Source organism: Bombus vancouverensis, chromosome 1 (genome assembly GCF_051014615.1).
Source record: "Bombus vancouverensis nearcticus chromosome 1, iyBomVanc1_principal, whole genome shotgun sequence".
NCBI classification, from domain to species: Eukaryota; Metazoa; Arthropoda; class Insecta; order Hymenoptera; family Apidae; genus Bombus; species Bombus vancouverensis.
Window position 1 is genome coordinate 14,992,001 of NC_134911.1, and position 27,968 is coordinate 15,019,968.

At 44.1% G+C, this 27,968-nt stretch overlaps 3 protein-coding genes across 17 annotated transcripts in view; 2 read left to right on the forward strand and 1 right to left on the reverse strand.

Annotated features, from left to right (window-relative positions):
- The window catches only part of LOC117153237 (uncharacterized), a 247,646-nt gene extending 229,075 nt beyond the window's left edge, over window positions 1–18,571 (forward strand). For 7 of the 9 annotated variants that reach the window (XM_076620678.1, XM_033327079.2, XM_076620674.1 and 4 more), the window contains 10 exons: window positions 5,072–5,137; window positions 9,180–9,476; window positions 9,642–10,015; window positions 10,285–10,569; window positions 12,114–12,254; window positions 12,571–12,757; window positions 12,902–13,201; window positions 13,341–13,951; window positions 14,074–14,589; window positions 14,669–18,571. In XM_076620678.1, coding sequence (XP_076476793.1) covers window positions 5,072–5,137; window positions 9,180–9,476; window positions 9,642–10,015; window positions 10,285–10,569; window positions 12,114–12,254; window positions 12,571–12,757; window positions 12,902–13,201; window positions 13,341–13,951; window positions 14,074–14,589; window positions 14,669–15,022 — 3,131 coding nt within the window. In that variant the 3' untranslated portion in view covers window positions 15,023–18,571. The remainder of the gene's footprint in view (window positions 1–5,071; window positions 5,138–9,179; window positions 9,477–9,641; window positions 10,016–10,284; window positions 10,570–12,113; window positions 12,255–12,570; window positions 12,758–12,901; window positions 13,202–13,340; window positions 13,952–14,073; window positions 14,590–14,668) is intronic. The other 2 variants (XM_033327080.2, XM_033327078.2) reach the window with 2 other exon arrangements.
- A 151-nt stretch (window positions 18,572–18,722) lies between these two features.
- Window positions 18,723–20,272, forward strand: Aptx (aprataxin). 2 transcript variants are annotated; one of them, XM_033327860.2, is made up of 5 exons: window positions 18,723–19,037; window positions 19,105–19,175; window positions 19,254–19,524; window positions 19,602–19,735; window positions 19,794–20,272. In XM_033327860.2, the coding sequence occupies exons 2-5, from the start codon at window positions 19,130–19,132 to the stop codon at window positions 19,952–19,954; spliced, it is 612 nt and encodes a 203-aa protein (XP_033183751.1). In that variant the 5' UTR covers window positions 18,723–19,037; window positions 19,105–19,129; the 3' UTR covers window positions 19,955–20,272. The 2 variants fall into 2 exon arrangements, with proteins under 2 accessions (XP_033183751.1, XP_076476943.1); XM_076620828.1 differs by lacking the exon at window positions 19,105–19,175 and having other exon boundaries at window positions 18,724–19,037; window positions 19,196–19,524.
- Window positions 20,273–20,364: 92 nt separating this feature from the next.
- The window catches only part of Pdk1 (Phosphoinositide-dependent kinase 1), a 407,695-nt gene continuing 400,091 nt past the window's right edge, over window positions 20,365–27,968 (reverse strand). For 4 of the 6 annotated variants that reach the window (XM_033327851.2, XM_033327856.2, XM_033327855.2 and 1 more), the window contains 3 exons: window positions 26,129–26,374; window positions 24,422–25,804; window positions 20,365–24,330 (listed from right to left, as the gene is read on the reverse strand). In XM_033327851.2, the coding sequence (XP_033183742.1) occupies window positions 24,220–24,330; window positions 24,422–25,804; window positions 26,129–26,374 (1,740 nt within the window). In that variant the 3' untranslated portion in view covers window positions 20,365–24,219. Of the gene's footprint in view, window positions 24,331–24,421; window positions 25,805–26,128; window positions 26,375–26,450; window positions 27,963–27,968 lie in introns of those variants that run through there. The other 2 variants (XM_076620803.1, XM_076620814.1) reach the window with 2 other exon arrangements.

Sequence of the window (27,968 nt, forward strand, 5' to 3'; positions counted from 1 at the left end):
TAAATATAAAAGCTCATTTGCCAGTAATCTTTCAAACGTATTGCACTCGGGCAAGGTGGACCCGAGGCGATCGAAAGGCGCCCCTTTCACGAACGAACGTACGAGCCTCGTGGGCATTGAATTTCAACGGGTGCAATACAGTTTATGCGACAGCACGAATTAATTCCCCTGGCAGAAGGTTTAATTCCGATCGACAGCTGTGTCAGCGATCTGCCGGCTCTCTCGCGCGTAATTACTCTTAACCACTCTAATTTACGTCTGGTAATGACGCGGTTAATGATCGTAATCTTTCTCCCTCGTTCGAGGCGACTTATTTGGACGTACCGCTTGAGGCTGCAACAACTTTCATGGACGTTGTTGCAGTTTTCAATTTCAAAAACACCACCATTCTCACTCGAGATTAACCAATCGCATCGCGATGATTGATATCATCAAATAGCAAAAGATGAATTTGCCAGTTAGGCAAACCCAATTCTCATACGTTTTGAAATTCACGTATATTCACCATTTTGCTGGCCGTTGTTTTGTTTCTTTACGTTACTTCACGAATGAACTATATTTAAACCAAAACTTAAGAAAAGCAGGTTTAAACTAAAACTAAACTTAGCGTAGATCATTTTAAGTAGAATGTTCTAATCGAAGCGGACAAACTTGAACGATGAGAATATTTCGCTTGTACAGTTGTAACAGTTACGTACAATTTTCTCTTCCCTTTCTTTTTTCCTACCATCCATCTCCTTTTTACGCTAGGATTCTAGCCATCGATGTAAAAATGAATACCAGTAGTGTCCACCGGAACGGTCACCTCCGTCGAAGGGGAGTAAGGCGTAAGCAACGCGATCGGTAGATTCACTTGGCAGGAATGCAGCAAGCGAATTTGCATTCTATGCATTGCGTAAATGCTTATAGAGTGTAGCTCCCGTAACTTGCAGCTACCTCAAACCCCCTTAAACCGTGCAATTAACGCGACGAACCAACACGGCGACCCCAAGCATCCTTGCAATTCTTGGCACGAAATTCTGGAAAAATGAGCGACTCCCTTTGTTTCCCGATGCGCATTTACAACGAAACGATAATTAAAAGCCGATAGATTAAACCAAAAGCATTGAACGAAACGTATGTACCAGAATGCTCAAGATGAAAAATGAACCGTTATGTCACAAGTAGACGCTAGAAGTGTAAGTATAAGTGTTTCCATTCCTGTTAACGTATTATAATCAGGCGTCAAGTGTTTGTTTCATAATAGAAAAAGTGATTTATGCGATGATTAAATCGTACAATATGTTAACTCGAGATACCACACGAATTATATTGGCATTCAGCCAAAACATCGACGGGCATTTTGCGAGAAATTTTTCTTCCGGAAAGTGGCGCGTGGAGACGAGTACCAATGCTCGATTACGTTTAGTACCGTTGTTCGTGGCGATTCTTCGTCGCAAGGAACAACGATGAAATCTCCGAGAAATGCGAAACATCGCTGGAATCCGCGTGCCACCCTGACAGCCGAAGCCACGAGCCGCTGAGTCGCGAGCTGTCGGTCCACCGGGTACATGGGACAACTATGCACGTGCACCGCGACACCGAGGGAGAGCTGTCCCGTTCCGTTTCGTTCAGGGTATCGTTCGCCAGCCTGTCCACCTCCGCCTCGTCCATCCGCTCGTTAACGTCCATCTTCGCGGTAGAGTCGCATACGCACCGCGTTCTGACTTCCGATGACCTCCCGCGATATTTCATCGACTATACCTCGAGGGCGTGGTTTCTCGAGAACACAAAATCGATTATCCTGTTTCACGATATTTCCTCCCTGATATTTATATTTCTACTCGTAATTTTTCTTCGTCGCTCGAACTTCAAATTCACCGCTAAATAATTGGAGAATCGTCGAAAGGAAGAGGTTGCTTGGTTTCACTTCGTGATAATGTTGGACAAGTTCGTTTATTTCGAAGCACCGCGTGCCATCGACGGGTCGTAACTCTTACCTTTGTTACGATTCTCGACGGCAGCGCGCGACTTAATTAAGAGAAGCATATATGCGGTTCTGGCTTTCTCATAGAGCACCTACCGGGCGAAGATGAAACGCGATACCGAATTAGAAACAACTGTGCCCATATAACGATACAAGAAACGTTGGCTCAGTATTTGGCGCTGTGTATTTTGGCACTTGCATCTAGTAGCCGTTTTGGTCGTTACCATTTGTCTTCTGTGGACCATGATACTTTCAGGACCGTCCCAGTTCCCCGTTTTCTGTATATCTTTTTCCATTTCGTTGATCCATCGCCTATCCACTCGATTATTTATAGCGAACCTCGTCCAATTTTACGCAAACAATTACGACGTACAAACGATTTTATAACGTCTATAAACAGTTAAATACTGGTCGATACACAATCTTTTACATTAAAATCAAACGCTATAGAACGTTTTCTTGATACAAGTTAGAATATATCAGAAATGTTTCGTAATTCAGTGCACGAAGCTTACGGGAGAAGCTAAAATTCGTACGTCTCCAGCATCACGTGACATGGAATTCCAAGCACCGAGATAATTTTTTGGCCGAATTTCCTAGTCGAAAGGCAGACGTCGAAGAATGCGTTGGCTCGCGTGTACAATGACCGATCCGCGAATTTCTCGGCCACCAGAAGAAATATGCAATCGCGCGCATAGTTACGCGCGTTCCACGCATGATTGTCAGGATCGATAGCGAGGATACGATCAGGAATGCTCATTAGGCGATAGGATTATCGCAAATTTTTTTCTGACCAACATCTTACGCCTTAATTGCTATCCTTCCGCGACCATAAATTTCAGTCGTTGTTGATCGGTTAATAAGTGAGAACTTGTTCGCTTAAGGATTCACGCGTAGCGAGATAAACGTAAGAAGTCATTACGTAAAGCTAATGATGATTTTGTAATGGGACTACCAAAACCAGTCGGTCTTCATCCTTAACGTTTCGTCCATCACAATATACCATTCACGCGTACAGCTCGTGCGACCAGATTTGTGATAACGTTATCGAGAAAAATTCCGCGCTACTTTTTCCCAAACCATGCACCGGCGTCTTTAATCATTTTTCGATCGTTACCGTGCACATTTCATTTCGTTCGCGCTCCATTTTAGTTCAACCAAAATGATATTGAAATGAAAGGATTCATGCAGCAAGAAGTCTTCGCTCTTTGAACAGAAACTGCTGAAGAGTACCCAATAGCTTGAGCGCAGCGTTGAAACGCGGCATGAGCAAAGAGTGGACATTATAAACGGTGGATTATTCGCAGTCGGATACGTCGAAGTCAGATATTTGCGGTGGATCGACGAAAAAACTGACCGCGAAGGATCCCCCTGGTGCGGCTATGTCTCGCGACCAATAAACCGAATGGGGTAGACATTTTTCTCCGGGATACAGACTGCTTTGAATTCAGATTGCGCGGCCATGCGGCCCGCGGTTTTGTTCCTCTTACGCCGGCAATTTATGCAATCTGACCCGCGCGTCCTCCGCGTATTTATAACCAGGGGCCCTTTGTGTGTTAATTTGTAGCCGGGCCCGCGATCCACGCCACGCTCGCTCGCTCTCTTCGTGCTCCTCGTCGACCTTTGATCTGCGAACCCAAGCGGCGAACGACCGTCGGCTCCGGATTCCCGAATCACGATCCACCGTGATCGCCCCTTAATTAGCCGACCGCCAAATCGCCGCCGAATCGCAGCCGGACGCTGAACCCATTCGAAACTCGTGTACGTCTCATGGATGACGTCGCGATCCATGATCTGTTCTCGTGACACGTGACTAGTAATAACTGGCGCGAATGGATTTGTTTTTCGTCGAAAATTGTTACATAGGAATATTTGGATGCTGGAAATTGCTTGTTTCCTTAGGTGGAAAAGAGGTGAGGGATACTCTATGTTTAGAACGTGAATTGGTCTTTGCAGGATTATTGGTTAAAGCAAGATATACAAGTAGTTATTCACCTATATTTAAGCGAAGCAAGAACCGTAAAACGAAGTGACTACATGGAATGTTTATGTTAGGGCGATAAGGAAAACCATTGATTCGGTTAGATGTATACTTGTGTCGTAGCCAAATAAACTCCACGAAAGATTCAGCCCAAAACCTCTCGACTTTACGATCGCCATTATGTCTTTTAACTTATCACGCTCAACATGCCATTCTAAACGAAAGAAACTCAAACTGACACTTGTCTTGCCCGTAGCATTCGAGAATCGCCAGTTTCCAGCGAACTTTCCATGTAGCCGTACTTGAAACACAGGTAGCTGCCGACATGAAAAACGCCGCTGCGCCGACAATACGGTACGCAAATCCCGTTACGCCTGGTATCCGGCTGGCGTGTCCGGGCCAGGAGCCACGTATCTCGAATATTCGTGTATCGAGCAGGATGATAACAAAATGAAAGTTCGAGTAATTTATGTAAGCACGCGTGGCGTGGCGCTCTTTAATTATCGAGCCCAAAATTAGCGTCGCGCGGAAGCACGTGAAAAATACACGCGTGCGGTGGTCCAATTAACCACTGGAAAGAAGGGATCCCTCTTTTCCATCTCTCCCCTGTGCTCACTTCTTTTCCTTTTCTTTTTTTTTCCTCCGACCCCACCGAGTCACGCCATATGGAACAGCTTAAATGGCATGCGGAAAGAAAATATTGGCTACCGAGAAATGGCCACGCGGCCATCACCGATCGACTTTGATCATACGATTTTTATAGAACGAGCTGTTGCTTGCCAGTGAAATTCCGCGGCTGTTCCACGGAAATCCTCGCGATCTGAGGTAATCTCGACTGATTTCCGTAAGAGTGCAACGATTCGATCAGATTAAAATGTGCTTGTGTTTTCGAGATAAAATACTATCCGAATAACTCGTTGAAATTGATATAAGCGTTTATGTTGTGACGAAGATTGGTTATTCGTAAGATGGAACGGGTTAATCGGATGTAGGAATCGATAGTTGAATGGTCGAGATAAGCATCGAATTAAGGGAATCGAGCGAACGTACAAGATCGTGGAACAGATAACGTCGTCGAGAGAAGAAACGAATTGTTGAAAGACGCGTTGTTTTCTCTGTTACAGCGCTGAAGGTGAAGCTTACGCTGAGGCGACCCATCAATCAGCTGGTTGCGCAAGGCATCATGCCATGTAAGTAACTCCACCGTAATAAAAATTTTCGCCAACTTTTTGTCGAATCCACGAGGACTCGGCCTTACACCAAATTTACAAGTTTCCCATCGAATTGAATTTTACGAATAATTTCCAACGTCCGTAATTGAAAATTTGTACGCCGATGTTTTTCTGCTCTTCGAATAAAGCAACGAGGCCATAAAGATTTCAAGACCGTAGACGAGTGTTCTCGTCGAATGACTCTCAAAGCAAAATCAATTAGGAGTTTAGAGAGCACGATAAAACTGGACAAAAACGGTAAAGTCAGAGAGTTCGTTGCTGATGGTATTTAGTGGCCAGTAAAAGCAAAGGAAAACGATTCCGTCCGGTCGAACAAATTTATTTGCCCTACTCGAGAGAGGGCTTCGAGTTAGATTTAACAAGTTCGTCACCGTGTCGCGTTTTTTCCCGCGATAACGGCCGATTAATCCACTTACAACTTAATTACCACGCGATTGCCCGTGATGGCTCGGCCAACCGCGTAAAAGGAAGTAACTGGGGCACCAACGACTTCCTAAAGTACCTTAAATTGACGTGCTCACATACAGTGATCAATTGCGCGCTAATATCGCGTGTGATCTTTCCTTTGGTTCGCTAGTAGTTGCCCCCTTCTTGCAAACCATCGCTCTCTACGAGATAATTACTACCAGTTTCAAATTCAAAACAAAAAGTTGAAAATCATTGGCATTAGGTAATTCAAAGCAAATTCGCGATTGAAATTGTTTTATTGGTTATCCGCGATCGCGTTATATCCTGCCATTATCACATCGAATAATCTACTTTATCAATTGCACGATACAGTTCGAGTATTCGATAACGTATAATCTAACGACAGAGCGAACCTACAATCGCGAAATAATCTAATAATCCGACAATCTAGTGGAATCTGTTCATCGACGGAATTTAGCGACTACGGCCTAGATAATCCGACGAGGCAGTACGGTGCTTCGTATATTAAATTTACGTATAATTTGCTCGCACAAACCAAACTACCACTACACAGCAAAGTTCATGCATCGAAATGCAGCCTGTTTATCGCAGGCTGGTAGAAATACGACGTTCGATACCCTCCGTTTCGTCTGGCGTTCGCGCGAACCATCGTGTGCAATTTCGTTCCACGGGATGTAGTCATTTACAGCTTGCAAGAGTCGAAGATATCGCGCATGGCAACGGGATAATGGTTTTTTCGGAGAAGCGACTTGCAATTACGTTGTAGATCCGTTTACGTGACACGATTAATTTCACGTTGCAAAAGCAGCTAATTTTACCGGATAAAGGATTCTAATTTTAACGCGCGAAAAAGAATGCTCGAACCAGTTAAGATGAATCAAAGTTTCACGATCAACGAAGTAGGCTATCAAATCATTCATAGATTTCCTTACTTCGACTTCAATGGCGTTGCAAAAATATTTACACTGCACCAGCACCTACATTTACAATTTAGAAGAAGTATCTTTACATCCGAGTGAAACACGCACGAACGTCGAACAATGACGGACTGAACGGTCCATGCAGCTGCTCGTATCATCGTGTATTCACACGGAAGCGGTTGCATAATCGGCGAAATTTTCCGGACGCGCTCGCTTATTATATTATACAATGCGCCCACGCGCGATCCTCGCCAATGAACCAGCCGCTAAGAAACAACACAAAGCTGCGACTCGCTGCGAGAATCACGGAATCTAAATCGAGCGTTTCGCAAGCCACGCACTCGAGATCGTGTAAATGGCAGCGAATAATTTCCTGTATTCTCGTCGGCCGACGTAAACCGCAAAAATTGAATTCTACCCCGGCGAATCAAGACATTTAATAGATCGTACTAACAACGTTCTTGAGACTATCGTTGCAGCGCGATTAGGACTGATTGCGATTGCAAGTCGCAATTATTTCGATCGCGAGTCGTAAATCCAAAATCTCGATTGCTCATTCCCCTCGTAACAACGACTGGCGCCTGTTGCGTGCAATCGTAAATGATTTAGGGTTGCCGATTGCTTTTGCGCTTCTCCTCGTTTGCGTGATGAGACTCTATCGGTGCACGTGAACTATTTGAACGAAACGATGATTCTAGTAAAATACGATTTTTCTTTACGTTGCGTTAGACATCGAATAGCTAACTTTGAATTACAGCGGTTCTATAAAGAAGAATCTTTGGTATTGAAACGAACTTACGAAAGTGCAACTTTCGTCGATACAAAAAAGAAATAGAAGAAGGCCGTGACGCGTTGTGCACTGTGTGCGCGCTTTCACCCAAACGAAGCGATTACATTTGCATGAAAATTGAGACACTTTCGAGGCCATTCACGAATCTCGACGTAATTGCCTCGGATTTCGCGTAAATATCAGTGGGCCGATCGCGAACACGAGAAACTCGAATATGAGGACGCATCTTAGGCTCACGGATCTCGCGTTCGATACGAATGTAATAAAGTCGCGCGACAACGAGAATTTATCGTACAAAATTAAATTCTCGACGTAGGTATCGTTTATTTTTATGGTCGTTCCCTCGACAGGGTAAAACCTCGAGTCCCATGCACGTCCATCGGCTCGTGATTTACTCGCATCTCGATAGAAACTAGACAATTAGGTCACAGCTGGCTTGTGCGAATATATACGCGTGTATAGCCGATAGTACACCCGCGGCGGGTTTCGCTAACAAACACGCGTGGGTGAGACAAAAGCCGCGAGCCATTGCTCGGGGATGTTGGAAAGGCCTAATTGATTCGAATCGTTCGGTTAATTTTAGCATTTCCTACGCAGTCTCGGCTACGTTCGCCGCTCCCTGTCTTTGCACGCGCTTTCAGATTCGCGGCTCGCCAATTTTCCCGCAGCTAACGAGCTTCTCTTGTGCGTTACGCGGCCAATTCGTACACATAGCTAGAGCAACGATCGAACAAACGATCTCGGCGCCATTGAGTAGCCACGATTTTCACGGATGATTTACGAACGCTATAAAATCTTGCGTCCATCGATGGACAAACGTAACGAACGATTCGTGAAATTATCGCCAACGAAATTATAAACATAGTTGAAAGTGAGGTAAGCCGGAATTTATCGGGCACGAACGAATCCGTTGGTAAGACAGTGGAGCAACGTGTTTCCATATTTTCATTGCCACATCGTCGCACCGTAGGTGGCATGTACCTTTTATTCCACGTAATGATGCGACAGTCGTGTGCGCGTCGCTCGTCCGGAAATAGTGGAGCGATGCTCACGTAGAGTGTAGAGAAAACGGTCCGGGGATCATTTATCCGGGAACTTAATGGCGTGCAGGAATGCGACGAGGCGTTTGACGTTGACACCAAAATGGCGCCACGAGGCCAGTCCTTTGAGGGCCATCGTGCCGGAAATTGATGCGTGCAGCATGCGTCGGAGGACACCCTAAAAGCTTCGAAAGTGCTTTTTCATTCGGCCGGTTCTTTTATTAGATCGCGCCCTTCGTTGCGGAGCACTGCTTCGCTTCTTTCGCTCCTCTCCGCTATCGACGCGCTCGAAGAAAACTCGATGAAAGTATAGTCGCATTCCACCGAGCGTGATTTAAATGTCCCCAGCGGAAGATAAAATCTTCCGAGCGTATGTCGCGGCCGAGATTTCAGTTCTACCACGAGGGAATGACAGTCGAGTTTTTTAACCAGCTGGAAATAGTGACTTCCTCCGTGAGGCAAGGTTACTTGTCTAAAATTACGCTTCGATCGAAACGCTGCTTCCGATAAAACGTAGTTCGTTGTTTAAAATACTCAAACGATAGAATGGTAAACAAATACGTGGAGAACGCGAGATTTCTAAATATGTATTTTCATCCGAGGAACATTGATTTCGGCGTCGAAACGCGCACTATTTTCAACACGTCGGAAACGGTACCTGCGAAGATAAACTCTCGAGATCGCGTACCTTTATCGAGATCCTCATACCGGCACGTCTAGGATATATTTAGTCGGTGTTATCGTGGAACAAATTCGACACGCGTGGTAAACTCTGAGTAGATTTCTCGAAAACTAACGATTATCGATCGGTATTCGCACAGCTCTGAAGACACCGCCGGCGTTTCACGAACAACGGAAGCAATTGGAACGGGCGAAAACCGGTGACCTGCTGAAGGCGAAGATCCAGCAGAGACCAGGTCGGGAGGAGCTGGTTAGACAGCATATCCTCGAAGATGTAGGTCACGTGGATCCGAGCCTGGCCGAAAGGCAACGGATGCTGAAGAAGGCCAGGTTAGCCGACCAGCTGAACGACCAACTCAGTCATCGACCTGGACCGCTCGAGCTCATCCAGAAGAACATTCTCCACACGGAGGAACCTATTGAGAGGGCGGTTAAAGGTGAGCGCATGCATCAACTCGATCTGTCTTCCGCGATCTTGATCGATAACCTTCGGACGTTTGTAAAAAGAGCATCGTTAACGCGTCTTTTGTGTCACGTAAACGCAGCTTGTTTCCTTATATTTTGCTTAAATTTATCCTTTCCTTGTTATCGTTTTCCACCAGAGGGTCACATTTCCTTCAAGGCCACCTGCGAAGGCCAGGTAACCAAGCCTCAGCATCCAGACCATTACATCACCTTCGAGGATGACTCTCAGAGTTCGGAAGGTGCACCGTCGCCCCAACTGGAATCTCGGTCGGACGTTCTGGAAACAGCGGCTGCCTCGGCTGGTATAGTGACCGTTTCCCTTAGTATTCCAACGACTGGCGGTGCCGTGGTAGTCTCGTCCACGTCGCCGGTGTTCCAACAAGCGTCGAACGAGTCGACGATACAAACGTTCGCAGAACTGTGCAATACGGTGGTGGGTTCGCAGCAGCAACAGCAGCAACAGCAATCCCAGCAGCAGGCGCAGCACAATCAACAGCATGCTTCTACGCAGGTGAGCGGCTCGAGAATCGCGTAAATCCCGATCTCCGACGGAAGGTTGATTTATCGGTCGATGTAGATGGACGATAACGGCGTCCCGAAAGAAAGACATTTCGAGACAATAAGCGGGGAACGTCGATAGCGATGGAAAAAGCATCGAAACACGCCGCAAAAATAGATTTACGTCGGACGTTAAGAGCTGCTCATAAATTGGCAGCGTACCGATGTAAGCTGATTAATCGAGGATTCCATAGTGAAAAAAGCAACGATCTCTGTTAACAGGCGAGTCAGACAAACGGTCCATCGACGACCCTCCTTCCACTGGCGCCGGCGCCGAGTCCGATGTCCTTGGGCTCGACCACGTCCAGCCTGAGTCCCCTTTCCAATATCTCGATAGCGTCGCCACCGGCACCACCGCCGGCCGCCATCACCCCCAGGCCGCAACCAAGCCCCATAGCCGCTTCCACGTGTCAGAGGAGCGACGCGCCCGGCAAGGATAAGAACAGGAAGAAGTCGAAGACCAAAAGCCAACCGAAGACTCGTACCATCAAGTTCCATGAGTACAAAGTGAGTCGCTTTGATTACTTCTATTGTCTCTTTGAATGCCCCTATGTTGTCTTTTACTCGCGGTACCGATCCACTCAAGCTTTTCATTGTGTTTCGCTAGATATATGTACACGACTGAGATAGTTCTTGGCAATTATCGATCTTCCCATTGAGTATTATGCGTGTATTATAAATCGATGATACGCGAGCGATGTAACGGTAGAACGTACATAAAAGAAAAGAACAGGAATCGATGTAGCGTTTACTACTTTCACTCTTGATTCTGTTTATATTTCTCGGTGGTGGGCGTGAACGCACGGCTCTCATGCCAGCAAGGTGCAAATATATTACTTAAACGTTAAACCTGGCCGTACGAAAGTAAAAACTCGCGTAACGTTTTATGACTCGCCTCGTACAAAGCGTGGTGTTACGTTGCCGCTAAAATTTGCGAACATTTTCGATTCTCCGTGGCCCCGTAAATGTAAAGCGAAATCGTCCTGTATCGGCTACCGATATTTGGGAAGATAAGAGAAAGAAGAAAAAAGAGGACGAAGTAAAAAAAACTGCGCGAAATAGAAAAAAGATTCGAGGAAGAGACGAAACAGAGATAGGAGACAAGAAGGCAGAGACAAAGAGGAAACAAAAGAAACAAGAAGCTCGAAAAGGAAAAAAAACGACAAACGGGAGAAAAGAAAGCAGACGAGAATGGCGAATGGCCGAAGAAAAAAAAAGTAAGAGCGAGCAGAAGAGAAGGGGTAAAAGCAAAGTAAAAAGGGATACGGACGGCCGGTAAATCTCGGCTCCCGTAGCCCGCGAAGGAGCAATCTCTTTCTCTCTCTTTCCCTCTCTCTCTTTCTATTTGGGCAAAGAGAAAAGAACGAAACGCAGAAGGAGATCGTATCGGGTGATTAACTCTCGCGATCTCTTGAAGGGCCTGGGGCCCGAGGCCCACCTCGTTAGCTCTGAGTAATTCGAGCGCTAATTGCACCTAAGAGCGAGGAAGCCAGGGAGCGGTGAAGAAGCGGTTCCAAGGGGGTCCAGGCAGTTTGGAGCTGGGAGAGAGAGAAAGAGGGATCCAGGGTCCAGCCGAGTTCGCGATAGGTGCCAAAGGCCCAGGCCACGCTCCTGAAACATTCGGGATATGGCGTGGTCGGTGTGAAAGCGAACCGGGAATGGGCGTGCAAATGAGGGCGCAGAAAACATCTTGATGTATCATTTATCACTCGCGCCTTGGCTTCTCCCACGTTGCTGATCCTCCTTGGACCGCTAACTTGATTTTTGCGTTAGCCTTTTCGTTCACGCGTTCCCGCGACGAATACTATGTAAGAATTTTCGACGAAGACTTTTAAAGACAAAGACGATTAAGACGTGGAAAAAGAATCGCGACTGGCAACTTCTGTTATCTGTTTTGTGCCATGAAGAGGAGTATACGGATGTTTGTAGAGTGGAACGATGATTTTGCGATTAAGCAATTAGAGATGATCTAGGAGTGGAGGATACCGAGCCCCTTTTAATTCGTCGGTGGTCATTAATATCGACTGACATTGAACGGTGATTGTTCCCAGGGCCCGCCAAACGCTCAAAAGACCTCAGTGTCGTCTACAACTTCCGGCCTCGGGTCGGCACCGCCTGGCGAGACCAGCTACGAGCTACTCCTTCAGCAGCAACAGCTATTTCTCCAGTGGCAGCTCGAATGGCAGCATAAGGTACGCTTACCTCGACGAAAGCGATCACCGACCAAATAGAAATATTATAAAGCGTCCACTTTCTTCGTCTGTTAGCAACAGGCGAGCGAACGGGCGAATCCAGCCGGATATGTCTCGTTAACGCCGTACTTTCACCCCGACAATTTGCATGGCAATTACATTATTACGTCTAAATTTATAATCGAAAATTGGGCTCAAGTTACGAGACGGCGGGGTTACTCAATTCGAACGTTCGTTTTATGTAATTATCGTGTACCCGGATCCGAAGCTCGCGGTTCACTCGGACGTTACATAATTCGGTTGTTCTGTTGTTTAGTACCCTCAGATCATTCTACCGGCAGCGCAAAAGCCGCCACTGTCTTTGAACAGCAGCGGTGCCAGCGACGCTGGAAGCATCAGCGGAAGCAGCGTGAACGCGCCGAGTCCTGCACCTTCGAATTCCTCGAACAACCCCTCGGAACAACCGCCCTTAAGGCCTTTGGGCAAGCTGGAGGACATGAAAGGTAAGTGTCCTAAGCTCGGTTCGGGACGGATAGCAAAAGAAACTGGTTAATTATATCGCTGAGAATAAACTGTACTCATGAAAAAATAAATAACAAAGCACAGTGTCAGTGATTGGTTGACCGAAATAAATGTAACCCTTTCAGTAAGTGATCTCAAAGTAGAGTTGAAACGTCGAAACTTGCCGGTATCTGGCTCGAAGCCACAGCTGATCGAGAGATTAAAGCCGTTCACGGAATCATCTAGCGGCAACTCGACGTCTAGCTCAAATGGACCGCACGTGACGCACATGGGCCACATATTGATGGATACCCCGGGGCCAGTCACATCCGACGAGTCGAGCTCCCATGCCAAAAGTCCTGGCTCAGCTGTCAAGGACGAACCTAACAGTCCTCGCACGGATTCGCCGCATGGTAGCGAACACGACGATCCGTCGAGTCCCCCAGGTATTTCAGCGCGTTCCTTATTACGTATATTTCCTCCAGATATAAAGTAGAAAATACGATGTACGCTTAAATGAATGATAAAACTTTCGAAAAATGAATTTTTCGGAACGCAACACACGTCCGTGTTTTCACGATGTAGCCCGTGTTTCAGGAGACGACATAATCAAAGAGCAAAGGAAACGGATAGAAGAGTTGCAACGTGAATTATATAAGTCTCAACAGCAACTTCAGCAGATCCGTCAAACTCAACCGTCTACGGTTCACGCTGAGAAGCTGGTGTTGCAGCAACACATCCAGAACAAGATGCAGCAACAGCAACTGGCGTTACATTTGCAGCAGTTGCAGCACCTACAGCAGCAACAGCAGCAACAGCAACAGCAACAACAACAGCAGAATCAACAACAGTCTCAGCAGCAGACGCAACAGCAACACGCTACGTTCCAGCAATTGAACGCAAAAGCCAGCCTCGCTGCGTTCTTGCAGGCGCAGCCAAATAATACTGCTGCCATTCTGGACTCTTCGACTCTGACTGCGATTAATAATAAAAAGAATCAGACCAAGAACAGTGCCACTGTGCAAATACCCGCAGCGATAGTTTTCAACCTGCCCAAGCCTACGAAACTAAATGGCTCGCTGCTGAGCGCTTTGATGGCGCAGGCGCAGGCTCAGCAACAGCAACAACAAACTGTTACTGCCGAAGATGGAAAACCACCGCCTCCTCAGTACGACGAAGCCGCAAAACTTTTAAAGGTAAAGACGTCTGCTTGCTTTGATATATTTGATTTGTAGTAGAAAGAAAAGGAAGAGAAAAGACTATATTCGTGTTCAAATAGAACTTCATCGACTCTATTTCACAATTCTATTCCACTCAGGTTAAAATTGAACCGGTTCAAAAGAGTCACATCAAGAGTCAAGTCGTGGACGATGTGTTGGAGATCCTGATCAAAAATGGCGAATTACCACCGAGCGCCGCGCAGGACCCAGCCACACCAACGACACCGAACAGACAGCTCCAACAAAATTTGGTGTTCACGGCACCAGCGGATAGTCAGACTCATTCGTTGGTTTTCACCGCTGCTAGTCCAATCAGTCCGATCAGTCCGATTGCCATGGAGGTTTCCCAGAGTGATTGCGTGAGTTCACCGGCGCCGGCGCCACCGCCACCGCCTCCTTTGCCTTTGGCAACCTTCTCTATCCAGCTGCCAACCGCGTTACAACAGTTACAGCAGCAGGAAGAGATCTCGTCGTTCAACACAGACCTGCTAACCTCGGAGGGTGACCTGGACGCCGCTATGCTGCTCAGCCCGCAGTCCACCCAGCAAGCATCGCCTGATCCTCAGCCTCCTCAAGAAGTAACTTCTTCGGATAACGCAAATTTAGACCTCAAGGTATATTCGATTACAAAGCGAGGCTTTTCTTCGTTTTCGAAGTCAATGGAAAATATATCGTACCGATTTTTCGTTTCAGGAACTCGAGTTGGACCTCGAAACTCTAGACACGATGGATTTCAGTCAATTGGATTGCGACTTAGGAGTAAAAATGGAAGCACCCCAAGAGTTGATGGACATCGGCGACATGCCCATGGACATGGACGATCCAGACTGGCTGGATTCTCTGATGCCTCAGTCTCCTCCGACTGCTTCCACGGTGTCGAATCATCAGCCAGCCCCACCGACAAGTTTGTCGAGTGGTACAGACATTTACGACCCGTTGCTAGCTAGTAGTCAAGACCCGTTTGATCTCTTCAACATGGAGGACTCCGACTTCAAGATGTCTTCCGATCTGTCACTAACTTGGGACAAAGTCGACTTCGCAACCTAGCCCGAGATTTTTCCTCGGAGCTCGGCCTTGTGTACTTAATCCACGTATCAACGGGAAAACGAAAAGATCCAGCGAGGCACAGAAACAACTTAACAACCTGGCAAAGCCAAGTGCTACACTTGTTGTGATTAATCTGTGACTACTTTTGGTGCATTTTTATGAATCGTTTTGCAGTTGCTTGCCTCTGATACTGTTTTCTAGCGAGTTCGGCGCTGTGCAACTTCCCGTGGACATTCAAACTATTGTACTTACGCGTACAATTTACGCTTCTCGATATCGAGCGAAAAACTTTCTTACGAAAACTGAACTAGGAATAACTAGCTATATAATTTTCATGAAACCGCAATTCTAGGTGAGTAATTTAAACACGTGAAAAAAAGAAAGGTGCATAATTGCGAGAGGATCGTAGCGTGAAAACGCAAGGGTGAGAACAAGACCGCGAAGCAATCGTTTCTAAGGGGTTTTATAATAGAAGATAATTGTCATCAGTGCACGAATACTTTGGTCTTCCTCGGTCAGTATAAGAACCAATGCATAGTACCGTCGTTCTTTCGTTTCGTCGGATCGGTCGCGCATTATCGCGTGGATTTTTTTCTGTAATCATTTGAGATTCGAATGATCGTCCGAGCAGGACGAATGTAGAAAGCGAAGATGAGTTCGTAATGGCGAATGCATCCTGCGATCGGAGATAAGACGACAACGACGATATCTTCAAAATTCTCCAAAGAATCTCCTTACGAACGTTTTAGCTAGTTTTTACTATCCAGTCTACAGTCGTGTGTTGCTTGAGTTTTAATAACTGCGAATAGCATGTGTGTTAAACAGGAAAACGGGAAAGCGGCGTATATGTTTTTCTCGTATGCTTCTCCCTTCCAACCTCATTTCCTTCGAACTACATCCCTCCGAAACAGAACCTTATTCAATTTTAATGGTATAATCGAAATACTTATTTATGAAAATAAGTATATTGTAACGGTTGTAAAACAATTGTATGTATGTATATATGTATATACGCATAGATATACATATATATATGCATATATGTAAAATATAGTGTACGCTGAGTTCGAAAACACAGGTACGTTCGGTAAGACAAAAAGGAAAATGTAATTTAAAAAAAAAAAAAAAAATGAAAGAAGAAGAAAAGGAAAACCAGAAGAAGCAAGATCGACGGCTTTCCCGCACAGCTATATATAATTTTTCTAAGGCAGAGCATGTGATGTTAGAGATTACACATACATATTATAATCAATAATCGCATAGAAATTTTCAGAATGGGTGCAAACAAAAGGTATACCGATGTAAGGGTATCGTGCGGTTCTCCTGTTTCTTCGTTTCCCTTTACGAATCTTTTTTGTTGTTTTTGTGACATTCCATGTTTCCAAATGAGCAAGAGATCGAAGCTACGCGTACCACGAGCCACGCTTTTGTTCATAAATTTGTGCAAGAGTTAAGAAGGATTCGTCTCAGAATTTTGATTGGCCAATCGAAGCTTCTAACCTAACTTTATACGTCGCATTGTACCCAATTCGAAACGATAAATGCAGCTATGTTTATTTAAATTGGACTGTGCCAAGATATTGCTGTATAGGTTATGTTTGTATCGTATGTGTTTCATGTTGTATTCTACTAAACGTACGCAAAATAGAAAGTACCAGGGAAGAAGCCACGCGCCTTCCATTTCTCTGAGACGTTCTTTGCAGAACCAAGTGGCTTCGTACGCCGATGTAACGATAAAGGATCGCACTGCCTAAATCGGTAATAAGGAGCGAAAGTGTTGAATGCGTACAGTGTTACCTAGCGTGATTAATACGTGAAAATGTATGTGAGTGCGTCGAGACGGTATCAGCGTATGAGATCAGCGATGGTGCTAATTGAAACCCCACTTAAAGCTATCAGTTGTCCTCGAGTGGCCGCGATTGAATCACAAAGCAATCTTTTACAGTACGGTGCAATAAAATTTCTGTAATTCAGGATACTTTTGTTAAAGTAAAACAATCTTAATTTTTTTACGATGTGTGAATTCAAATACTAAAGACGAAGAGTGCTTTGTTGATTCGATTAGGCGTAGTCCCTTATTTTCACGATAGAAAGTGGCACTTTGGCAAGCAAATACATACCATCATCGTTCACCCCATATCGCACAAAGAAGCAGCAAAAAGCAACATTCCAAACGTTCTTCACATGCAATAGAGAAACATCGTATCAGCCCCGAGACACCATGCTCCTCGTAGAAACAATGAAGCAATCAGTCGCGATGCACCCTCATTTTACGGTAGTTCCTTTGCAAAGCACTAATTCTCACTTAACGTGTTTCTCAATCAATATAAACGACCCGGATCGTAAATACTTAAATGTCTTAACGAAATTGACGATCGAATGTAATTACAAATACAAGCGGGTGAATAAAACAAGTATATTCGGAGTAAAACTCGAGCGCAACACCTTTCGCGCGCCATAACTCATTCAATTTACAGTGCCCTCTCGTGTTTACGGTCATAATCAATTCAGAATCCGTGCATTTAAATCAAACCTGGTCCCATTTATTCGATTGAATATTAAAAATCGCTTTGTAACTACACTACTAATTTTGCATTTAAGCTCCATAGCGCGGAAAAATATGGAAAAAGAGGAATGTTTCCACGAAAATACAGAAGAGAACATGGTGCGTGATCGGGGTAGAAAATCGTGCCAAAAATCCCCTTGCCACCGCGTATCGCTTCGTCATTACAATTGTACCACCCGTTGCCATGACAATAAAAGTTTGTATCGTGTTGTAAAATATTGTATCATACGTAAATTAGAGTCATGAGTATGCTGACTTGTCATCTATGAAACGGGCTTGCTTGTACAAATATGTTTAGGATAAAACAATTGCGATATTTAATCGCACTTAAGTGATCACAAGCAAGCGGACGACCAGCGCCATCGACCAACATATAGCGTACGATCCCTCATCGTTTTTGTTTCTTTTTTTTAACGTATTGCAGCAAATATCGTTGCTTAGCATTGTAATCCTGTAATTATTTCATTTTCTTCGAATCATGAATCATGAAATCTATCGATGATTGATTGATTGATTTGTCAGGCTGTGCGAATCTGATAGTCTGTCGTGAAACGCGTGAAAGTGTCTTTGTTTGTATAATCGAGCGTATGAGAATATTGTCGGATGAATATATGAACAACAACAAAAAAATAAGCGATTAGATGAAATTCTACGGGACGAGACTCGTCTGTATATAGAGTTTTTGTGAAATATACTTATAACATGCTACGTGCGGTTGTACTGAAAGTAACAAAAGATAATGTAATACGAACATGAGCATGCGTACGCGCGGACACACACCTACATACAATCACACGAACATATTTTGTATGAGCATGCGAAAAAGAAAAAGGTATAAGTTTTGTTAAGTATCTATGAATTTATTGTAATGTACGTTTAAGTAACGATCACGTAATTATTGCTAGAGAGAGTGTTATTTATTTTTATTTGTTGCAAATTTATCGATTGCCTTCCATTTGAGTAAATAAATAAATTTAAAGTTATTATAGGCTGTTTATTCTTTTCCCGTCTCTATTTACTTAGGAAATTCTTTTACTTTTAAAAATGCACACATTTAAATCTTTTTAGAAATTCAAAATTCAAAGCCGCTAAGAACTTGAACGCTTGCGCATGCGTATTATATGATTCGGAATAACGGAGCGTAGATAAATGTCAAATTCAGTTGACGCTGTTCCGTATTCAGAAAGATCGGAAGTGGACAAGATTAATTAAATACAAAGGAAATGAGAATTGATAAACATGCTTAGTGCTAATTACGTACACACTACGTATTTCCAAACAGAATGCAAGCAATCTCTCTATAATTATCTACTTTTCGTACCTTATAACACATATCACATCACAAACATAACCTCTGAGATATTTATACGCTAATTTGTTTTAGTATAAAATTCATAGAAATTGAAGTACTATTTACCAGCAGTTAATCTTATTCGTTGCATTACCCCGGTAAGTATAAAATTACGATATGATTAAAATAATATTAAATTAATTTGGAATTCTTTCTTATTTTTAGTACTTTATTACTATATTATTGCATTATGCTATTTATAACATGGACAAAGTGCCGAAAATTTGTTTCACTGTGTGAGTATATGTTTTGGTAGAAATTACGGTCTGCAAAAGGTGAAAATCAAGAAATAATAATGAAACGAACCTTAAAAGTTACATCGACCGATGTAATAGCTCCAAAGAGGCGTGATTGGGCAACAGGTTTGCTTGTTTCTATGGAAGATCCTCAGTATAAAGTAAAGGAAAATGATAAAGTTGTTGTCATCAAAGATAAATATCCAAAAGCCCAATATCACTATTTAGTTATACCAAAAGCAGACATTCCATCTCTGTGGCACATAAAAAAAGAAAATGAAGATTTATTGTTCCACATGCATAGCGTTGCTGAAGATTTAACTCAAGAACATAAAGAGTCTGAGTTCCTGTATGTATAGATATTGTTTTTATCCCACACCAAAATTAAGTCGCTCTAATATCACGTAAACATATTATTTGATGCAGTATTGGATACCATGCTGTACCAAGCATGCACAGATTACATTTACACGTAATAAGTACAGATTTTAATAGTCCTTGTCTAAAGACCAAGTATCATTGGAATTCGTTTACAACTCCCTTCTTCTTACATTCAGCAGGTAAATATATCTGTGTCTGTTTAATAAAAGAACAGACCTCATTTTTTATAAATTGCAGACATTTGCCACCAGTTACGCGAGAAAGGTGAACTGAAAAAATTGAAATCGGAGGAGAGCGCGCAACACTTGAATACTCCGCTAAAGTGTCACAAATGCCCAACCATTTCAAAGAATATGCCGGATTTAAAAAAGCATTTGTTGGCGCATTTGTCAAATTAATCAGAAAAATCTCTTCCTATACCTGTTTTTACGCAAATAACCATCGCTACTGTAGCACGCAAAATACTTCGAAGAAAATAATCAATTATTCAAATGACTAGATGTGCTTTTTATATGGTAATTCCTTAAGTTACAGGAAAATTCATTAATAAATGTATTCTTATGCAATATGGATTAATGTTAATGGAATTAAGTACTTACGTTCCAATGTCATCAAGACATTTTTAGAGTGCCATATGATGTTAAGTATCTTGTAATTAGTTTATAATGTACAATAATTGTAGTGTAAATATACATTCTGTATATACTTACCAAGAATTTATTGATTCCTTTTAACTTAATATATAGGAATAAAACGGTAATTTTCAAACAGGATAGGAAAGGTTATTGGTAATTAAATAACACATAGATATGCGATATTTCGGAAAATTTACTATAAATAAATTTGATGTTAATATTAATAGGTTGTATCACCTATAATATCAATTACATACTAACTATTTACAGAGTCTTCTTATCCAATGTGAAGTATTTAATGTGTATAAGTAAACCGATGTGTAGGTGTACGCGTGTAAGTGTACTTTAGTCTGCATACATTTAATAATACTGCAATTAATAGTTGAACCGTCCTTGTTACGCCGAAACGGTAGGCATTTGAATAATCGCAAGGCCTTGTTGTTATTGCTTGCGTAGTTTACATTAGTGCATTCGAATGTTTTCTTTTCTTACATACACATATTCTTGCTTGATCTTTTTAAGTATTCGTTCTTCCCTCTCGCGAGCGTATAAATTAAATTAGCTAGATCTTTTGCGTCGAATGACACTCAACAAATACACTAGAAATTTTCTTTAAGTTCAGTTAGAGCAAGTGAACTATAATAAAAAAGGAGGTAAGCGTCGCCCTTTGGGGTTAGGAATCTCAAGACCAGTCTCCAAAACCGACGGAAAACTATTTAATAAGCGACCATCCTTCCCCTCGACAGGAGCCAGCGCTTAGGAAAAATTTACGCATTTCCATCAGAAAGTTTGCAACGTCTACATAAAACGTAGAACCTACAAAGTTTACAACAATGGAAACGCCGGTGTCGCACTCCGTATCAACGACCCATGATTAAAACGATTCTCCGGGTTGATGACAGGGTAGTGAACGCATTCTTTCTTCGGAAAGGAAGCAGCTGGTCGAGGCAACGAGGAACTATAATATCGGACTCGGCCGTGAAACAGCGTCGCCGCGTCGTCTTTGTTAAAGCAACATTTCGCATGCTTTTTAAATTTTGAGAATGTCCTCGACACGTGCTTCGTTTTGACAGAAAGACTGCGTGTGTTGGTGCTTCATTTTACCTAACGCTACCGAAACGCTATTCTGCGGAGTACGAAGAGTATAAGGATTAGGACGGGGATGGGGCGGGGGTGTCAGCGGCAACAATTATCGAATACCTCCTCCTCGCGATCGATTCTCACTAGTTGAAGAGAAAGAAACGACGAGGGTGGACGATCGTCGAGCCTATGCGCCCCGTTTTAGCCCGCAAGCACCGTACGTGGCAAGCCAAAAGCGGTCATTTTGAAAAGCCACTGGGCACGAGGACAATGTTGATCCATAAACGAATCACCATTTTTTCGAGCGTACTCACGCGGCGTCGCAGGCACGACGACCGAACCACCCTCCATCGAATACTTCTCCGAATACCCTGTTTAAGTCTCCCTAAATATCGCGAGGAGAACGTGGGGATTATCATGCGTTTATAGTACAACGTGTAATGAAACGGCGCAATCAAGTCGTGGCAAAGGTAACGTCAACAAAGTATTAAACCTAAGCGCGTATTCGGCCTAAAATCTACAAACGAACGTTTATACACGATTTTCCTAACTACTATTCACAATTCATAAATATTTTATATAATTTTACGCGTCTATGTGTGTATATATATATACCTTTTTATATATATAATTATATATGTATATATAGAATATTTATGTATAGATAATATACAGCTGTATCGTACACAGTCCGGCCATGACTCGATAGCGCCACAAAGTCGAGGAATAGCGTTTCGGCAAGTCGACGCGATAAACGTGGCAGTATTATTTACAAAATACCTAAAATTACGCCTAAAGAGGATAGAGAGTAATAATATAAGTTACAGAACGTATTATAAGCACGTGCATGCGTATATACACGCGACGAGCACGCATTCGTATGCGTGTATCTACGTATGCAACAACGACGCTATGATAGGGATAGTAATAGGTATAGTAATAGTAATAGTAGTAATAGCACTAATAATAATAGTCGCAGTGGTAGTAGCGGTACTAGTACTAAGTCTGTATGTGAACGCCTACACGTAAACGAAGCGTGTGATCCTTACTAACGCGGAAACGTAAACTATAAAAAATAAATAAACGTAGGACAATTACGGCGAATAATAAATTAAGAAAAGATCGCGCGTGAGAAAAAAAAATGAAAAAACAAAATCGTTCAATTAAATACGTCGACAGTTACGAGGGGAGAAAAATACTTATACGTTGGTAATACGATGAAATAATTAATTAATATTGTTAACTATGTTACTAAATATTAGAAACTTAGAATAGTAGTAAGAACGACAACGACGATAGCTTGAACGCAACGAGTGTAGTAGTGTATGTGTTTGTGTGTGTGATTCTCGCAAATCTAAACGGGATACTACTTCTCTTAAAGCTACCCTTTTTAAAGGATTCTATTTCCTAACTACTTAATTTATAATGTTCAAGTGCCAAGTCTTTCACGGGAAAAGAACAAAAAGAACACTCTTCCCATCTCCACCGCTTCTCTTTGTACAACAAACGCTAATCTTCTTCTCTTCTTGCATCTTTTTCTTTTAAACTACTAAACATTACTTCCAATTAAGACCTAAACGATGTTTTTCTAGTTCCCGGCTATACACATTGTTCGATCGCGTCCGCGAGGGCCAGATCGGAGACGAAGAAAATCGGACTAAGAAACGAACGTAAAAACGCCGTGGTTGGACAACGATTTTTGTACTTACAAATATATAGAACTATGTATAGAATTAGTATATGCTTTACGAAGCCTGCTCTTCGTGACATCGCGCTAATATTTACAACGTACCGAGGAGGAAATGGGGTAACGAACAACGAGAAGAATACTGTAATATGAAGAGAGCAAGGGATCCAACGGAATAACGCGCAACATTCCGCAAATCCCTTTCAGGCAACGTAAACTATTTATTAAAGCTGCAAAGCGGCAATGTTGTCCCCCACTGCATTTTTTTATCTTTTTTTGGTTAACTTCGACTATATAAATTGATGTCCTAGATTCGTAAAATCGACAGCGAATACAAAACTATCATACGAATCACACATTGTCACTCCGCCGTCGTTTTAACTTCTAAAAGAACTCGTCTGTATTTTTCTATGTAATTTTGGCTATATTTGGAACAAAATTGCTACATACTGCCACTGCTTTAAACGCGAATAATCGACATACGCCTGGCTTCCGTTTACGTTAGTCTAACGTTAGTTAGTATAACTCTTTTTGTTCCTTTCTTCGTCAACCAGGTACTACCGTTTCTCGTTTCTTCTCCCAAAGAGTTACGAAGCGTCGATTTAACACGATAAAATTTTGATTGTGATGTCCCGATTACGTGTCACGAATTATAAATAACAAAATTCGCGCGGATGAACGACTTTATTTTCCTTTCCCCGTAATGAAAGTAGTGGGCAGCCAGGCGACCTCGATCACGAACGTTATGTCACAGGCAGCGCTTAACATTGTGAATACACACAGCTAAAACCTTGGCTAAAAATTTCGCTATTCCTTGTGTGTTCACGTGCGAGGAACGTCGTGCAGCTTTTTCAAGGTTCCGCGAGTTCGATAATAAATAACAAAACGTAACTAGTGAAAAAACCGGCAATCGCACGATTTCGATAACACTTTTTGTGCCTTTTGTATATCTCTTCATTCCTCTGTATTTCAACAGAAGTCTACTATTATCTAAACATTTTGTATTTTTATCTAGAAAATTTTCCTAATCTGTACACAGTGCTTTGAACGCGTTAGAAAAACGCTAACCTATTCTAGAATGTACCTCTCCTAATGCCAAGTTACACGCTAACAAACGATCTAAATAAACGCCCCCTCTGGCCATAAACAAATTAATAATACATCGATGATCGCACCTCGCGGACATTGTTATTACCGTAATCGGTGAAACGTTCATTTGCTCTGTTCCATCCGAAACGATCTATGTTCATCAGTCTTTTGTTTAAGCGGTGGACTCCTGCAGGCCGTAGTAATGGACTCGCATATTCTCGATCGCTCTACACCACTCCAATGCGAATCCTTCGGGATCTTCGAGATAGTACGTTCTGTTTGGCTGTAACAGGTAACGACAGCAAATTATAGAAACGTCGTAACGAAAATGTCAGTTACAAAGAGAGAAGCGCGACCACGAGAGAGAAACCTACCGTGTGGACGAAGAAGATCTTGAAGCTCTTCGGCTCGACCCTAAGTTCCGGACTCCAGGGTATCTCGCCCTTCAGCACCATGTTTACAGAATCGACGTAATATAGGTGTGGTCCGGTAGTGAGCAGGAGCATCCTTCGTCTAGCAAAGAGACCTTTCCTCTTGTTGACGAAGCCCTGCTTCAGTATCAGGTTGCCCTCGACGAAGCAGTCCCACTGGTTCGAGGCACGTTGCTTCTCTAGCCGGTTTCTGATCTCCTCCGGCGTTAGATCGGCGATGTTACTACCGTCAGCAGTGGTCCTCGTTCTTCTCGGTTTCTCGACGACCGTACTGGGTTGCGCGGGTTTCTCGCGCTCAGTGGTGGTATCTTCATCGTCGTCGTCGTCATCGTCTTCGCCAATGCCCAGACCAAGAAGCCTCGTGAGCTGTTTGTCGTCGAGGCCGGGTTCCAGATGATCGGGAACCCTGTACTGCGACCTAAGCTCCTCGTTCTCAGAGGTACCGGGTAGGTAGGGATAGATCGGCGGTGGTGTCTGCTCGTGGAGGGTTTCAAAGTCGACACCCTCGAAGAACGGATGCGCCCTGATGCTGGGATATCCGGCACCATGTTCGTCCTGGGCACCCAATCTCTGCGATGGCTCGAGCACCAACAGCTGACTGACGAGGGATCTCGCCAGCTCGCAGAATCCGTCAGGGATTTCGTACTCGAGTTTCAGGATCTTTTGGAATATCATGTACTCGCTCCTGGAGCGGAACGGTGGCAGACCAGCGACCATCTGGTAGATTATACAGCCGAGGGCCCAGAGATCGGAGGCTCTGCTCGTCTTGTCGGTTAAGAGCTCCGGAGATACGTATTGGGCGGTACCAACGAACGAACCCCTGCGTTCTCTTCGGTATGGCTGTTGCTGCTGCTGCTGTTGCTGCTGCTGCGAATCGTCCGTTGCGGGGTGCGTTACCACTGTCTCCGGGTCCTTGAGAATCTTCGCGCTACCAAAGTCGGTGATGAGCACGTGCATCTTCTCGTCCAACAATATATTCTCCGGCTTGAGATCGCGATGGATGATGCCGAGCCCGTGAAGGTACTCGAGAGCGCGAAGGATCTCCGCCGAGTAGAACTTGGTACACTCGATGTCGAACGAGCCCACCTTGTTGATATACGGCAGGAGCTCACCGTTTTTCGCGTACGATAGAACGAAATAGAGTCTTTCGACGTCTTGGAAGGTGCAAAACAGGCGCACGAACGAGTGTTTCGCGCCCGCGAGCATGTTTAGCACCTCCTTCTCCCGCTTCACGTACTCCGTTTTCTTCTCCTTGATGATGTGACGCTTATCACACACTTTTATCGCGTACTCCTTCCCAGTATGGATATCTTTGGCGAGGTAAACCTACGGAACAATCGAAACAACGTACTGATTAGATCGATATTCGTAGCGTACGCGACTAAACATAATGGGGAGTAAAAATGGGGAGTAAAAATAGGGAGAGGAGTTGTTGGGTTGCGAAACAGAAAAACTTTCAGGGACAACTGCTACTACTGACGCGCCATACGAGAGAAACTTTCTTCGTAACAAGGGGAAAGTTTGAGAGGAATCACATCGAGAGGGTCCGAGACCGGCGACACTTTTTTCTTGCCCCCTTTTCTGCTCTCTTCTCAGTGTAATTCGGAGCTTTTTAATGATTTAATCGAGTTAACGAGATAATACACTTACGGTGGAGAAGCTTCCTTCGCCGATCGCCTTGCCAAAGATGAAGTCCTTGGGAGTCCGCTTGTGCGTTGGCGGGTTGATGGTGGTAAGGGCCGGGTTCGTGGTCGGCGAAACCCGGGGCGCCAAGGTGTTGGGTGGCGCTACCACGCCATTGGTCACGTCGTTCGTTGGTGGAGACATTTTGGACACCGGCCCCTCCACCGTTACTGCCGGCTGTGGCGAAACGGTAAGCGCCTGGTTCGCCACACGCTGCAACAAAAACGTCAACGACTTGATTACTTAGAGTTCGCTTTTTGGCATCCTACGATTTAGTGATATGTCCAACGTTTGAAACAGATAGTGGCAGCAACTTTGTCCTCAAAAAGTGTCTTATGTACGTCAAATATTTGCAATTACATGGGTTTTTTGACAGGTGTGTAACGTGATCAGTAACCAATCGAGGTAACACTTTCCGTAAAAATACGAAAAGAATTCGATGATAGAGTGATAGTAAGACGTAGAGGCACGAACTCTTGTCCGAACACTTAATTCTGCTCTCATAGGCCAATGGATCAGCCGGTACCAGGAAATCAGGTGCCGGAACTGACATCAGCATTACGGACACGTGGCTATGTCGCGCAGGTCAGGCTTACGGGCTCGTTTAAAAGTCCTACCACCTGACGATCCCGTGCCAAACGAAAGCGTCCAAAATGTCACGCATTGTAGTTCGTATCCGAGGCACGTTGAAAGATCAAGGCTACGTGTGACTCGAGTGATTCGAGCAAAGATTGTGCAATGGCAGACGACTTTCTAACGAATCTACGGCATAATCGGCTTACGGACACGACTGTAACATATTTCCCTTTATTTACGAGCGTGTAACAAGTCAAAGTATCGTCGAACGCGATTTAAACGGCTCTTGCAGTGGGAAAATTGAACAAGACTAGAAAAAGATGGGACAACGAGAAAGAGAAAAAAAGATTCTGCTGCTCACGCACACGAACGTGATTTTTAAGCGGTGATCGCTTCATTTCCGGTCCGAAAGACGATCGCGCCCCTTTCGCTTGCCGCTTCCTTCCTCCCATCACCATTGTGTACTTCCGTCCAAAGACGGATCTCGCGTTATACCGTAGCCGCCACAAAAGAAAGGAACTAGTTCTCATCCTCGAACAAGAGAATCCGGATGATCCTCCGTCGAAATGCTCTCTTTTCTTCTCTGACCTTCCCCCCTCTCTTTCTGCGTCTTCCCGCTCCAGCAGAACGGTCTTTGACCGTTTCCCAAATCTGCACGCCCGTTGACTCCCCAAACAAGCTTTCCGCCAAGCAGAAGACACAGGAAATCCGCGTTGCGAGAAACCTTTTGCTAACGGTGCGGGTAAATATCGACGTCTTAACGAGATGCCATTGCCAAAAATGAGCGATCGAAGATGCAGAGGGAGAGAAGATGGTGCCAACAAAGCGAAGTCGTGACACAATGCATCGCAGATACGATAAATTCCCGTTCTCATTTTTCAGAGATCTTCGTCGATCATTTCGCACGAATAAGGAGGCAACTACATAACGGAAGACCCGCGACGTACCACGTTCGATGCGCGTAAACTCGAAGAACCAACCGACTATTAAATTCCTCGTAAGTTTCGCTACGGATGGTAAACAATCTCCGAGCGCGGTTCTCGGATTACGGTGTTGTTAATAAACCTAACCATGAAAGGTTTCGACGAATTAATCAAGGAATTTGCAGCGGCCGTAGCGTGGACGGCTCCGGGAAGGGAGGGTGAACCAGAGGAAGAGATCGTAAACGAGAGAAGGAGGAATTTATATTTAGACGATGAAAACGCAAGTCGGCAAGGCCCTTTCTTTCATC

Excerpts from the sequence above, each read along its gene's own strand:
- Aptx (XM_033327860.2), top strand. The coding sequence starts at position 19,130 with ATGCTATTTATAACATGGACAAAGTGCCGAAAATTTGTTTCACTGT. Across the intron at positions 19,525-19,601 it reads CATAAAGAGTCTGAGTTCCT|TATTGGATACCATGCTGTAC; the intron begins GTATGTATAGAT and ends TATTTGATGCAG. Across the intron at positions 19,736-19,793 it reads CTTCTTCTTACATTCAGCAG|ACATTTGCCACCAGTTACGC; the intron begins GTAAATATATCT and ends TATAAATTGCAG.